Raw genomic sequence first — 12242 nt, 5'->3', positions numbered from 1 at the left:
TTTAATAAAAACTTCCTCTTTTTAAAAAAAATTTTTTTTATGAAAACCCCAAACACGGGAGGTATTAGAACATATAGTACTTAGTACCGTGCATGGGGTGGAGGTTGAGAAGATGGAAGAAGATATTTGTTGGCATTAGACTTGAACTTCTGTAGATTGCCATTTTTTTTTTTTTTTTTTTTTTTTTTTTTTTATGTGAGAACCTATAATACTTAGTACCGTGCTTGGGTTTATTTTCAGGAAATGCATATGAAGGTTGTTCAGAGAATGGAAGTTGAATGAATAAATGAGGAAGAACTAAAGTTGGTTGGCGCCTCCGTAGCCAGGTGGGCAGGAGCAGCAGTGCGTAGCACACGCTTCTTGATTAGACCGTGGTCAAGCCTGTGACTACCAAATACGGAGGATGCGGAAAGGTCAGCAATGACCATCGCATATCCCCGGAGCAATATAGCCTTAGTTGCTAATGCTCCTAAAAACCAAATAACATAACTAAAGTTGGTTCTCGGAGGTTGAGGTTGGACAGTAAAAGGATGATGCTGCTTTAAAAGAGATAGTGGGAATTATAGAAGCCAATTCATAAGAATAGGGCCTATGGAAGAATCTGGAGAAAAGGCATTCAGCAGAAGCAGAACATCTATGGTACAGAGAGAGAGAGAGAGAGAGAGAGAGAGAGAGAGAGAAGCTGTTAGAGAGAGAGACATTAATTAACCTAACTGCTCTCTTTTCAAAGGAATCTAGAAGCCTGAGAGAGGTTTTAGGGGCACAGCCCGAGATGTAAGAACAATATTCCACAGTAGGGCAGATTTGTGATTTGTACAGAGTGAACAGCTGTTTGGAAAAAATGTAACACTGAGAGTGAAAGAGAAAACCCAGTTTTTTAGATGCAGAGGATGCAGTATTTGTAATGTGCTTATGCCAAGAGAGCTTAGAAGTGAGGGTAATCCCTAATACAGATATATGATCTTGCCTAGAAATCGCGGTGTCATCAAAGATAGGCATAGGAGCAAAAGAATTCTTTTTGCGAGATATAAGACAGGACTGAGTTTTAGAAGAATGGAAATCAACTAAGTTATCTTTGACCCACTGAAAAATTACCTAGAGATCAGTATTTAAGGAATTGGTAGTTGATATTCAAGAAGTTGAAACTGTTTGAATAGCGCAAGCTTGCTCAAACTGGAAAGCATTGTAATGTGCTATCATCAGCAAAACTGTGGATAGGATTTCCAATCAATGAAGAAGATCATCAATATACAAGAGGAAAAGAGTGGGAGAAAGAACTGAACCTTGGGGAATGGCAGCATTAGTGGCGAAGTTAGAAGACAAAGAGCCATCTACCATTATGTGCAATGAGCAGTCAGAGAAAACTGAATACCCAAGTAAAAAAAAAAAACCATAAGATGGAAGCTTATTTAGAAGACTGTTATGCCAAACACGATCAAAAGCTTTTGAAATGTCAAGATGAGCTGCTTGTGTTTCACCGTACTTTTTCATTGAATTTGTCTGTAGATGGGTAACATAAGCCAAATTGTCACCAGTGAATCAACCAGTACAGAATCCATACTGGCGATCATTTATCAGACGGAAGTTTTTTAGATAATTTGAGTTGGGGATTTAGAGTCGGACGATACTTGGATGGGAGAGATTTGTCATCCTTTTAAGAAAGTGGCTGGATAGGAGCAAATTTCCAAACAGGAGAAACACCTTTGGAGTAAGAAAATGAAAAAAAAGTGACACAGAACAGGCGTAAGTTAGGAGCACAGGTTTTAAGGACAAGTGGAGAAATACCATCAGCACATGGAGCTTACTTAGCATCAAGATCGATCAGATTCTTACAATGTCCTTTAGGCAGAAGACCACAGGAGGCACTGAATGGATTGTACTAGGAATGGTGGATGGTGGTTACCTGGTTTATGTAGATCATCAATACAGTAGTTGGAAGAAGAATAAGATGCTATCAGGTCAGCTTCATCTTTGGCTGAAGTGGCAATGGAACTATCATCTGGATTTGACAGAGGTGGGAACAGAGATAGGAAAAGTTGCTGACAGTAGCTTTGGCAAGAGACCAGAATGCTTGGCTACCATTTGGACAAGAAGCAAGTTTTCTACTCTTAGCCTGTTTGAAATCTAGTTTGAACTGATTAGTAACTGCTTTACAATTGTTGTGAGCTTTGGTGTAGGCAGAAAATGAACCTGAAGATCTGGAAACAGACAATCACGATATGCAAAATTCTTCTCTTGTTAGCAGCCTTAGCACATTTGGAAAACCAAGGTTTAGATAAAGAAAGAAACTTTAAGGTGGAGTGTGGAATAAAAAATTCCATTCCTACAAGAATAATTTCAGTAACACGACTATTGTATCTGAGCAAATGTTGACATCAGAAAATTTGAAACACTAATCAAACCAAGGAAAAGAAGAAATGAAATCTCACAGATCATCCCATTTTGTATTCTTGTAATGCCAAACAATACAAGGTTGAGAATGGACATGAGAAAGGCTCCATTCGAGAAGAGACTGTCACCAAGTTGTTATTTTAGGTGCCTAGAGGACCACTCACTTCGATGTGTACTAAGAAGGGTTGTTTGTGAGAAAAAGATAGTGGTTATGGTTGTCTCCTATTCTGGTGAGTAAATGAATACTGTTTGAGGTTATTAGTAATTGCAAAAGTATCAGCATCTCAACCAGCCGGATCCATGTGACTAGAAAATGGAAGCCAGCTGTAGTTATGAACATTAAAATCACCAAGGAAAATTACCTGAATACACCATTTTCTGAAATTTTCTGAATACACCACGAATTCATGGTGTATTTAGCATTAAGAAATGATGCGGGAACATGCTGTATGAAGTAATGAAATTTTTGGATATGGCGTACACAAATAAGAATGTACCCAGCTCCTTGACATAATGTGGCCTCGACAATGCCCTCTGCATTAACACCACTTGGACTCCCTTCAGTCACTATCTCGCAAAGTAGAGGCGCCGTGATTTTCCACAAGCTGATCTGGAAGCTTCCTAGAGAGTTACCAATAGGTTTGGTCTGGTGGACTATCTAGTGGCTGGCCTGTGAACACTGTTTTAGAGCTGTACCCTTGAAATGCAAGGAAGATTGGATTCATGTTATGATGTCCATCTTAATCTCAAAAGACGTCAATCATACTGCATGTTGGGGAGATGGGAGAGGGTTTGTTGGAGGTTTGCTCTGGCAAACCTGGTTTGGTTCACACTTGAATGGTCACCTACAGTGTACCAGATGCTGTATTTCAGGACTTGCCCAGGGTTACTAACAGTCCCACCATCATGAAAGTGTACGTAGAGGATTTTGCTATTACAGGCCAATTGGATTTTGCCGAAATTTGATCTGCTTGACTTGAGTGTCACCCAAATGTCAATTCCATTAGCATTTTGGATTCCCAGGTAGCATGCACAGCTTGGCATACCTGAGAGAATGTCTGCAACAGCCTCAAGGACCGAAAACTAATATATAAAGCTTTGATGCACTTTGAATGAAATAACATTTAGATATTCCAGGTATGCAAATTTATATTTTTTCTAAAAATGGATCAGATATTGTATAAAATCATATATTTGATAGTTGGTTATATGAAAGTTTATATTTGCATCTTATGCTGACTTATTTTTAAAAATTTATTTCATAAAAATGAAAACCTGTAGTATTGATACGTTGTATTCAGAGATCTAGAATTTCAATAAAACCTTGTCATTTTATGAGACTATAAGGAGATATGACAGAAATTGTTTAACGTGTGATGATTCAAATAATGAGAAATGAATAGAAACTGAAGTAAGGATAATTAAAAACATTTTCAAAAAAAAAAGGATTAAATTACACTTTGACTTCTTGTTTTATTTGTTATTAAAAATAATGAAATATAAACATGTTTAAAACCAAACTTAGTTTTTGGTCAGTCGATCTTCTGATGTTGAGAATGGAACAAAATAGGAGGGAAAGGAAACATGACAAACTTTATTTTGGGAAGTCTTGCTTATTGCACATCAATGCAAGTTCTTGTTCAGAATTTCTTATGTGTAGAAATGAGTTTGAGAGTCCACGCATTAGAGATCTCTGGTAGTAATCTAGCATTTACCCATGAAATTTATAGAAATGTTTTTTTTAAACAGCCAATATTTATTGAAAAAAGCACAGTTTGATATGATTGAGGTTGATATTTGCTCTAGTTACACGAGGAAAATTTTTCGTGAGTTTCACATGACTTAATTTTGGGCTGAAACTTATAATCATGATTGAAGGTGAAACCTATAATCACGATAAGCATTCCTTTTAAAATGTACTGCTGATATTTATGTCGACAATTTTCTTGACAGTCTGAGATACATGATGTTATCGAATTTTTGTTTATCACTGCCATTTTTATGTTATGTATTTAAGTAAAAAATATTTAAAGTAATTGAGCTGAAGATATTTATAAATTTTGTTTGTACTTTTACAGGTTACTACAAATATCCTCTTTTAGTGGTAAGATGAATGCCTTGAATGAAGTTAACAAAGTCATCTCCAGTGTATCTTACTATCCTCATAGGCAGTGTGGAATGGAGGAAGAAGAGTGGTTAACAGCAGAAAGAATAGTGGTAATATTTTCTGCTGTTTACTAATAACTAATTATTTTTGAAATTGTAAAGAGTGGCCATGCGCATAAAATTTTTCCTTTAGCTGTTACATATCTTTTAGTTGTTATTGGAACTATTTTGCTATCATACAATACCATTATTTTAGTTTTTACTATTGGAAAACTGCCCACTGAGGTTATTCTCTGTTGTGATTCATTAATAGTGTATAGATAATAGACCCTATATTTTTGTGGTATACTGTGGACTGAGTCCATGTAATAGCCATGCTGGTCTGCATCACCATATGTGATTTACCTGAACCATGTCACTGCTAGGAGTATCATGTTTCTGCCATTTTTCTTGAAGAAAAATAGAAGACAGGTGATATCAGTAACAATAATCGATAAAGTTACTGTAGAGTTGTTAAAATTGGGAGGAAGAGACATAACACAAAAACTGGCAAGGCTCTTCACAAAGTGCATTAGAAAAGGTGTGATGCCTAAGCAGTGGAATAATGCAATCATAGTTTTTCTGCATAAGAAAGGAGATAAATCAGAAATTGGAAATTATAGACCAATTAGCTTGTTATCTCACATCTACAAGTTGTTCACAAGGGTCATTACTAACAGATTAGAAAGAATACTTGATGAGACTCAACCGAAAGAGCAAGCTGGCTTTAGGACAGGAATCTCAACTACGGACCACCTTCACGTAATATCACAGCTAATGGAGAAAGCAAATGAATATAAAACACCATTATGCCTGGCATTTGTGGATTTTTAAAAGGCATTCGACTCCATACAGCATAAGGCAATGTTTCGGGCACTGGAAAGACAAGGCATAGATACTCCATATATTATGATTTTGAAGAAAATATATGAGAGTGCTTATTAGACTAGACAAAGACAGTAGGAAATTTAAAATCGAGAAAGGAGTTCGACAAGGAGACACAATATCTCCGAAGCTGTTTACTGCTGCCCTTGAGGAAGCTTTCAGAAGATTAGACTGGTTGCAGAAAGGAGTCAATGTGACCGGAGAGTACCTAAACCATTTACAGATGACATTGTGGTCATAAGCCACGATCCCAAAGAATTAGAGGAAAATCTTAATCAGTTATGCACAGTTAGTAAGGATTTCGGACTAAAGATGAATATGGCTAAAACAAAAGTAATGATGAACAAGTATGCCACAGAAAGGGAAATAATGATTGAAGGAGCAGTAATTGAAAACGTGGAGTCATATACTTATCTGGGACAAGTTATTAGCTGTAATAATGATAAATGGCTGGAAGTCAAGAGAAGAATAAATTTTGGATGGATAGCATTCAGGACATATAGTCACATACTGAAGAACAATATACCAGTTTGTCTGAAATGTAAAATAATGAACCAAAGTATACTCCCCACCATGACTTATGGTAGTGAAACGTGGGCACTCACCAAAAGAATGGAAGAGAAGCTGAGAGCTACACAGCGAAGAATGGAACGAATTATATTGGGAATCAGACTGTTAGATAAGAAGAGAAATACATGGATTAGGCAGCAAACTCAAGTAAAGGACATTCTTATCAAAACTAAAAAATTAAAATGGTCTTGGGCAGGACACACAGCTCGAAGACATGATGACAGATGGACTAAGAAAATAACAATGGTATCCAAGAGGAACTAGAAGAAAACCTGGAAGACAAAGGCGGAGATGGATAGATGAAATTCATGAGTTTGTGGGTAGTAAATGGATGGCCAGTGCTCAAAACTGAAGGAAATGGAAAGTTGATGGAGAGTCCTTCATCCTGCAGTGGATTGAAAATGGCTGATAATGATGATGATGAATCAACAATTATGTTGAATGTTCACGTGATGAATGTTTATTAAAAAAGCAAATTCTTTGTAATGAGTGCACCATAATTAAGGCCCAACACTACTAACGTTTGATAACAGATTCATGTTTACGTTAACTCTTCTCACAATTACAGATAATAGCTGAAAAAGTTATGTATGTACATTGAACTACTTGTACCCCACTTGTAAATCTGAGGATGTCAAATTGGTACTCGATCTCTTGCCTACATTTCAGATGAAATCAAAGAGATTGCTTCAATTATCCTTGCCTTTAATGTTGGCAGATTAGGTACTATTTTGAATATCTTATCCTTAACATAACTGCACAATAAAAAATTGTGTCAGGTGACTGAGGCAGCCATTGAAATGGCCTCCCTGTGACTAATCCAGCAATTTGGGAAAATAGCATCAAGAATGTCAAGTATAGCAGAATTCCAATGAGTTTGGGCCCCATCCTGTTTGGGAGGGGGGGGGGATATTCAGTTTATATTTCTCTGGTTGAGGAAGCACATAATTCTCTTAAGATAATCTGATGATGACAAAGCCTGCACCATCACCACACTCATTCAGGTTATGAGCGTGTGGTGGATTCAGATTAATCATGCATTTTTTTTTTTCCCTTTTTCTAATCACAGTGCATGTTTTGGTTCTCAACCTCCTATGTGCAAACAATATGCCAATTTACATGTCCTGAAACATTAAAAGTTGCTTCACCAGAAAAGCACAGTTTTTGTAGAAAAGTTTTATTTTCAATTAACTGCAGCATTGTGGTGGCAAAACTTGATAGATGCATAATCAAAGCCTTTTTTATTATTTTTTTTTTTTAACAACATTATGTACTGTTGAATTTGAAGTTCTTATGAAGTGCTTTGAATTGACTTTCTTGGAATCTATTATGAGTGTTTTGTGAACTTCAACAGATGTTTGAGGCTGTTTTCTACTTTATCATAAACACTTCAAACACAACAAACTTCTTGTTTTGAACTGTTCCATCCACGCATAAAAGTTGGAACACTCGTATTCTTAAACAACTAATGATAATTACATTGAACCTGACTCGATGAATTTGTAGAAGCAAGCCACAAAACACATTGCACCTTTCTCTTGAACAATAGCCATTTCAAACTAATGAATTACCTTTGAACTAGTGATCTGTGAAATACATGGAAAACAAACTTTTTTGAGTTATTCTTTGTAATGGTGAAAATTACATGTATTTTTTCATATCAGATCAAAAGTTATGCACTTTTTTAATAACAAAGTTTGTTTCAGACACTCTGTATATATAGACATCCTGTATATATTAAAGTTAATTTGTTTATAGGCATGTTAACTAAAAATAAATGAAAAACAGATAACAATGAAAAAATTACCATTTTTAGCTGTGCATCATGGTGTTAAGTCTTGCTTGAAGATCCATTCGGCTGATGGAAAATAGTCATTTGCATGTGGAGAAGCTGACTGTTCAGAATTCCATTTACAAAACAATTCCTTGTGTTTTGAACAAAATGAAGCCATTGTGACTTCACATTATTAAAACAGGATGTTTTTGGGTCAAAACAAGATATTGTGGAAGCAGGTTCATTGCTTTTGTGGTGAAGTAATAAAGGTGTATCAGAATGCAGCAAAAACCACCTTTTGTCACTGAAAATAACTTTCTCTCCATTGATTAACAGACCAGTTTTTGCTGTGTTTGTCCTAACCCCCCACAATAGTGTTTTTATCATGGCTCTAATCACAAGTCTTCTTCTTGGGTCTCATTGAATCACTTTTCAGGCTCCCATTGAAACCAATCTTTGGCAAAAAAATCCTGCTGCTTGCATCAACTGAATTACACTGTTTCCATTCACCAGTTGAAAGTGCTTTCAAAGTAGCAAAATGATCCTTATGGCATAACCTTTTTTGGAATTCTGCCCTTCCAAACAGAATAAATTCAAGGACAGCCACTTCTAGCCATTCTTTCTTTAGTTCCTTCTTCCCTAAATTGCTTCAACAGTCTGGAACTGGTAGCGTCAGTACATTGGCATTGATTAGGTAGTCTAACATTAGTAATTCCTTTGTGCATTATTATTAACAGCTTTTACGTTTTCTTAATTCAGCAATTTGAACAGAAATTAGTGCACCACCTCTATCATTAACACCTAACTTTCATTGCTGATTGAACTGCTATTTATAGCTCAAAAGTAAGGATAATGCAGTGTTCATGTTAATGATATAATATGACCTAATTTGAAAATTAAATTGGAAAAATGTTTTAAGCAAAAATTACATTTTCCCAAAATATTCTGAAATTTTATTACAGTAGAACCCTGTTAATCCGGACCCCGATGATCTGGACTTTCTGTTAATCCGGACTGGATTTTCAGTTGGGAAATATTCTAACTATTGGAAAAAATATATATATTTCTGTTCACTGACATTTTGGAGGGGGTTTAAAATTTAAAACAGTAACAAAGATAAGCAATCAATAACAAAGAACACCGCACACACAAATTGCAACTAACACAATACATGCAAGTGAGAACGGAGTAACAAGTTACGAAACTAAAAAAATGGGAATGAAGAGAACATTCTGAAAATTTATTTATGATTGAATATTTCATGGAAGGGAAAACACATTTCACCATAATAACGTAAAAACCCACAGAATTCCAGCTGTTGGTATTATCACAAATTCAATAAGTTCATGTTTACTATCCGTTTATGATAGATTGCACTAACAGAAAAGTCTAATAAATGGGACTACTAATTGTTTTATGGTTTTGACCTCCAGAAATCCGACCAGACCACGTGGTATGGTCGGAGACAATTGTAGGGTAATCTCGAGCTGGCCTATTCAGTTAACAGCTGCAGCTAACATTGTCCACGCATACACCTTACTTCAGTTCTTTAGTGTATTTTTTGTTTTTAATTGTGCTTTTATTTTATTTTATTTTTTGGTTTTGGGTTAATAGAAGATGGCAACAAAAAGAAAGTGTTACCGTATCGATGGAACAATAAAACTGAACGTGCTGTTTCGCATTGATAGAGGGAAAGTTTATAAAAGATTGCTTTCGATATAGGGGTGGCAAAACAAATTGTTTTCGATAGAAACAAAAAAAATAGGAAAGCAATCAAACTTTTGTGCAAAAATTGTGGCCAAAGACAGCTTAGGAAATAGAGCTACCATTACGCAGGCAAAATAGGAAAATTTGAACTGGGCCTTATATATTTGTTTTATCAAGAATGAGAGAAAGGGTTCCTGTTTCAGGCCCAACTTCAATCTGAGATGAGACTAGTTTATTTTTCAAAATGTTACCCAAAAAACACTTGCCTCAAAACTTCACTCTTTACCTAAAGAACATAAATGGAGTAAGGAAAGAGTGACATTGGTTTTGTGCAGTAACGTGTCTGGGTTTTAAAGTTACCACTGTTAGTCATAGGAAAATCTGCTAAGCCGTGTGCTCTTAAAAATGTGAACTTAAATGTCCTCCTAGTGAAGTACATGTCACAAAAAAGTGATGGTACAGAAAAGTTGATAATCTCACTGTTAGAACAATGTTTATGAGTGAAGTACAGGTTTATGACACAAAGTTTATGAATGAAGTAAATGTGTGTGTGTGTGTCTCCCACCCCTTTGCCTGGTGGGTTAACCACTGCCAACAAACATATCCCACCTCCAGAGCGGGATGGGCAGCTTGACCTTCCTACTGGACTCAACATTACTTGGACATGACACCGACGAAGACATTCTGTGGCGTTGCTGCCAACACACCAATGGTGATCTGAACTGGGTACTCTAATCTGGTTTTCTTTAAAAACCCCATCCCCGTGCAGGGGTTTGGTTTGGTTTTTTTTTTTTTTAAAGAGCATTAGCAACTAAGCCCATATTGCTCCATGATATGTGGTGGTCATTCCCTGACCTTTCTGCATCCTCTGTATTTGGTGGTGACGGGCTCAAATCCCGGTTTAATCAAGAAACGTGTGCTATGCACTGCTGCTCCTTCCCACCTGGCTATGAAGGTGCCCCTGGGCAGGGGAGGATGGAGACAGGTCTCTGTCTCCTCTCCTCCCTGCCTGCCCCCATACTTTGCCTGGTGGGGCTTGTCTCCACTGACCTCTTTGGGGATGCCTGTTCTATCTGTTTTCCCCCCAGTCTTCAGTCTCCCTCCCTTCTCTCACTAAACCGACCGAGTACACCCCCTTAACAATGCCGCCAAATTCTAATCAATGTCTAAATTCTACTGTTTTCTTGTAAATCTCTGTTGGCCAAATTCTAGTGTACACCTTTTTTTTTTTTTTTTTTTTTTTTTTTAAGGCTTGCCACTGAAATCCTTGGAAATTAGGTGGTAGATCCTGCCGGAGTACTTAAATAATCTACTGGGTGCCTAACTTGCCTCCTCGTGGCAAAGTGCCCACACTTTGCCACGAGGCTCGGAGGACTTCATGTCTGACCATATCGTAATATCTAAGTCCCTTTTCTCCACTGCCGGCTTTAGTTCAACTCCGCCAAGTGTATAAGTTATTTTGGGGTTATTGATCCACAGGTGCAATACCTTACACTTTGCTGGATTAAAATATAACTGCCATTTTTCTGACCATTCCTGAAGTCTATCTTGGTTATTCTGAAGGAGCTCTACTTGGCGGCAATCATTAATTACCCTACCAATCTTTACATGATGTGCAAATTATGACATCAAGCCCTCTATCCCTTAATCCATGTAATTTATGAAAATCAAAAACAACAGCGGTCCTAATACTGATCCTTGCGGAACCCCACTTCTTACGACAACCTGATCTGAGGAATATCTATTTAACTCAACCCTCTGTCTCCTACCCTGATGCCATCCAGCTATCCATCTAAGGATTTTCCTTGCGATTCCAACCTGTTCCAGCTTCTAAAGTAACCACTCGTGTGACTGAATCAAATGCTTGGCTGAAATCCAAATAAACAATGTTGAAATTATTCCCAAAGTCCAGCTCTTGAGTGACCCTGTCAAAATAGTTAACCAGATTAGTTAAACATGATTTTCCTTTTACAAAACCTTTTCTATCTTCAGAATTCCATTACTATCTAAATGATTCTGAATTCCACCCTTGATCATTGTCTCCATGATTTTCCCTACTACTGAAGTTAGACTAATCGGGCGGTAATTTCTCACTTCACTCTTAGAACCACCCTTATGTATTGGAGATATGTTGTCACTTTTCCAATCCAACGAAATCACCCTCGAGTCTAGTGATGCTCTCATAATTAGCCTTAGTGGTTCAATGCATTCACTTCCTGCCTCCCTTAAGATTATAGGGTATATGCCATCAAACCCAGGAGCCTTACTGGCCTTTGGCTCAACTTTTTTCATTAAATAAATTACGTTTATTACATCATCATCAATTACATCATTAATTAGATTCATTACATCATTAAGTGCATTTCATTAATTACATAATTAATTACATTCATTACATCATTAAATGCATTACATTCATTACATCATTAAATGCATTTCATTAATTACATCATTAATTAATTTTTTTTCAACTTCATGCCCATAATTTCTCATTGACGCAAAGGGTTTTTCTTCTATAAATATCGATGCAAAGTAACTGTCCAGTTCATCTGCAACTTCAACTGGGGTATCTAATACTATCCCACATCATTAGATAATGTCTAATCTGGTTTGTTCTTCTCTTCTTTGCATTTATATATGTGAAGCATTCCTTATCCCCCCCCTTCTCTGCTCTCTTTGCCAGCAATTTCTCATAATCTGCCTTACGTAAGGGCCTGATCTGGTTTGTTCTTCTCTTCTTTGCATTTATATATGTGAAAAATTATCCCCC

The 12242-nt window shown here is 36.7% G+C and overlaps 1 protein-coding gene across 4 annotated transcripts in view; it reads left to right on the top strand.

Moving 5' to 3' along the window:
* Positions 1-12242, top strand: part of faf (ubiquitin carboxyl-terminal hydrolase-like faf) — a 1326265-nt gene that overhangs the window by 306984 nt on the left and 1007039 nt on the right. For all 4 annotated transcript variants that reach the window (XM_090382082.1, XM_090382083.1, XM_090382080.1 and 1 more), the window contains one exon: positions 4470-4608. In XM_090382082.1, the coding sequence (XP_090238208.1) occupies positions 4470-4608 (139 nt within the window). The remainder of the gene's footprint in view (positions 1-4469; positions 4609-12242) is intronic.

Source organism: Mastigoproctus giganteus, chromosome 9 (assembly GCF_048544385.1).
Source record: "Mastigoproctus giganteus isolate SK-2022 chromosome 9, ASM4854438v1, whole genome shotgun sequence".
Taxonomy (NCBI): Eukaryota; Metazoa; Arthropoda; class Arachnida; order Uropygi; family Thelyphonidae; genus Mastigoproctus; species Mastigoproctus giganteus.
This window is presented reverse-complemented; position numbering and strand designations above follow the sequence as displayed.